Here is a 3,108-nt window from a genome sequence, read left to right on the forward strand (position 1 = left end):
AAATAAAAAACCAAAAACAGTAAACCCTATAAAACTCAAAATGCATCAACCAAAGGCTATGCTCATCATTATAATGGATATTAAAAAGAAAAGAAGAAAACTAATATTTTTTTTTTCTGAAATTGATTATAAATTGGAAGCCTAATATAAAGGAATCATGTTCCATATTTAGAATTAAAATAATTAAAGCAAATTCTACCCATTGCAGGAGAAGGTAATGCAATTTGATATATTAAAGTAGAAAAAAGCAAAAAATAAAATAAAATAATTAAAAGATTTAAAGTCCCTTAAAGTGGCCGCATAAATTAAAACTTAAATATATTTTTTTTAATGGAGAGTTTAATAAGGGAAGGGAAGAAAAAAAAAACCCTAACAACCGGTAAAATAAATTACATGCAATTACAATCTCCTAACCCCCACCCAGAATTACAGCCCTACATAACCCGCCACGTAATACACATTAATTAAAAAAAGAAAAAGAAAAAGAAAAAGAAAAGAAGTAAGATTAAAAATTTTTAAAATTAGAAGAAAGAAGGAAGAAAAAAAATGAAAAACAGAGCAATTCCCGGAGAGCTCTCAGCAGCTAAACACAACCTAAACAATTATCATCTTCTTTCTCTCTCTAATTTCTATTTTTCTCTCTCTCTCTCTCATCCTCTGTTTTTAGTTTTGTTCCATTCAACAACCAACAGGGGCGACGGCCGGCTTTACCTTCGGTGGCCGTCCTCTGCCTCTGGGAGGACCAGCGACGGGTGGAGCAGAGGTGGGTGCCGGTTTGGGGTACTTCGGAGGGCGGCCACGTGGCCTTCCACTTCCCGAGGTTGTTTTCTTCTTGGGTTGTGAAATGGGAGCGAATGGATCTTTGGGTTTAGGAGGTCGGCCACGTGGGCGTGGGGGAGAAACGACGGTGCCTGGTGGAAGAGGGACTTTGGGCTTGGGTGGACGACCTCTGCCACGCTTAGGTGGGGCGTTGGGATCGGGCTTCATGTAGTTGTTTTTGATGAAGAGGAGTTGCCCGGTTTGCTTCATGACGTCTAAGTGATGAGTGAGAAGCGTAGTGAAAGCAGGGGGTAGATCGCCGTATGTGGACTCGATTTGCTTAGTAATCGCCGATTTGCTTACTCCGTTTTTGTCGTTTAGAGAATCGATTGCTGCCATAATCATCTGTGGAAAGAAATTAGACGGAAATTAAAGTTAAAAGGAAAATTAAAGAAATGGCAGAGAGAGAAAGAAGAGAAATTGAAGTACCTCGGGGTAGTGAGGGAGAGAGGGAGCAGGGGGAGGTGGTTGAGGCGGGTTGTTGAGTTGGTCGTCGGTAGCCATGGTGGCAGAGGAGATGGCGTAGATGATGTGATTTTAGAGAGAGAGAGAGAGAGAGAGATAGAGAGAGAGAGAAGCACTGTAGGTTTGGTGGGAAGAAGACGATTGAAGAAGGGGAAAGGGAAGGATTTAAAAAGGAGAAATAGGGAGAGGAAGGGATCGGGAGGAAGGGCAGGGGAGATCCAACGGTTGGGGATAGAGAGCTAAGGGTGAGGATCCCAGGGCTGGAATTTGAGTATTGTGTTTGGCAACACGGATCGTTGACGTGGATAGTGGGACCTACTTTCCACGCCCTCCCTTCTTTCTTATTTTCTTCTTCTTTTCTTTTCTCCTTTTTTGCCCTTTTCCCTTTTGTTTTGTTTTTAAATTTATAGAATGTTTAGTTTGGAGTTTGGAGTTTGGAGTTTGGGAGTTGGAGATAAGCAGCAGCACTCTCTCGGTATTCCGTGCTGTTGCTGTCTTCCTACCATGATCTTTTCTTTTTCTTTTTCTTTTTCTTTTTCCTTCATTTCGATTACACCCTCTTTCAATTATTTTCATTTCTTTTCTTTCTTTTTTTCATTTAATTAACAACTTTTAACTTTTTTCTTTATTACTTCACCATCTATTATTTGTTCACTCTTTAACATAATTATTCATTTTTAATATATCTCTATTAATTTAATAAATTTCTTAACATTTTTTGGGTATAATATTTTCTATGATAAAAAATATTTGTTAGCTACTGAATATTGTTATAATCAATTTTCTTAAATTTACCTTTTCGAGTTTGCTTTGGGGTAAACATTTGATTATATCCAAATTATAGTTTACTTCAAATTTAACCATATTAATAATTTATTTTTCTATTAAAATCTTCTATTTTTTACAATTTTTCTATACTTAATCTCTTTTCCATTTAATTTAACCACTATAATTTATAAGATTTCAATTTATCCAAATATATAGATTATTAAAGTTTGTGGGATAAAATTATTTAACATAAGGTTCTGAAGTGTGAGCGTCAAATAAACAAGAAAGTTTTATTTAAATTTTGTCAACAACCTAATTTTTTAGCATATATTGTTTTTAATCTATATACATTGTTTTGTCTATTAAAAAACTATGTTACTTTTAATGTCTCAAATATTATTCAATTTCAAGATACTTTGACCAAACAAAACTCATAATTTTAAAAGTCAAAACGATTCAAAGTTGTGATTCAAATTTTCTCATTTCTTTTCTACTTTAAATAAACGCTTATGTGTTAGTGACTAGCAAACATCAAATTTTTCATGTCACACTAATCTATATACTTTATTTACATGGTTGAAAAAAAATTCATACAAAAGAAGGATAGCTTGGGGAAGTGCCCACTAGCTAGAAAGGCTAAAAACGAAGTATAATGGTCACAAAAGCATTATATAAAACATGAATTATATATATGGCAAATACATTAACCCTAACATAGTGAAATCATAGCACAGCTTAATTAAGTAAGATTTAAAAGTTGTTAGGCGGTACATAACAAGTAACTTCAACGGAAACAATTTAAGATTGGCAACTCTTTTGGAAATTTGCTTAAAAAGCGTATATGCTCGTGTTTTATGCCACATTGCAGAAAAACACATCAAAGAGAATATGAAGAACGGTTAAAGTGATTATTTTTGAATTTGTAATTTTTGTAACGTTATAATTTTAACGCTAAAATCCAAATTTCCTTTTTTTCAGTTCAACAGCACATCGAAGAGTTTGAATCATTATATTGGCCTTTTAGTCGAGCATATGTCTTAAATAGGTTTTTCTCTA

The 3,108-nt window shown here is 34.3% G+C and overlaps 1 protein-coding gene across 1 annotated transcript; it reads right to left on the reverse strand.

Moving 5' to 3' along the window:
- Nucleotides 1-356: 356 nt before the first annotated feature.
- On the reverse strand, nt 357-1,431 carry LOC101218644 (HMG-Y-related protein A). The gene is made up of 2 exons (XM_004150068.3): nt 1,249-1,431; nt 357-1,164 (listed from the first exon to the last, which is right to left on the reverse strand). Exons 1-2 carry the CDS (start codon nt 1,321-1,323, stop codon nt 679-681), a joined length of 561 nt encoding a protein of 186 aa, XP_004150116.1. The 5' UTR covers nt 1,324-1,431; the 3' UTR covers nt 357-678.
- Between the last annotated feature and the right edge of the window lie 1,677 nt (nt 1,432-3,108).

This window comes from Cucumis sativus, chromosome 5 (assembly GCF_000004075.3).
Source record: "Cucumis sativus cultivar 9930 chromosome 5, Cucumber_9930_V3, whole genome shotgun sequence".
In the NCBI taxonomy this organism is placed as follows: domain Eukaryota; kingdom Viridiplantae; phylum Streptophyta; class Magnoliopsida; order Cucurbitales; family Cucurbitaceae; genus Cucumis; species Cucumis sativus.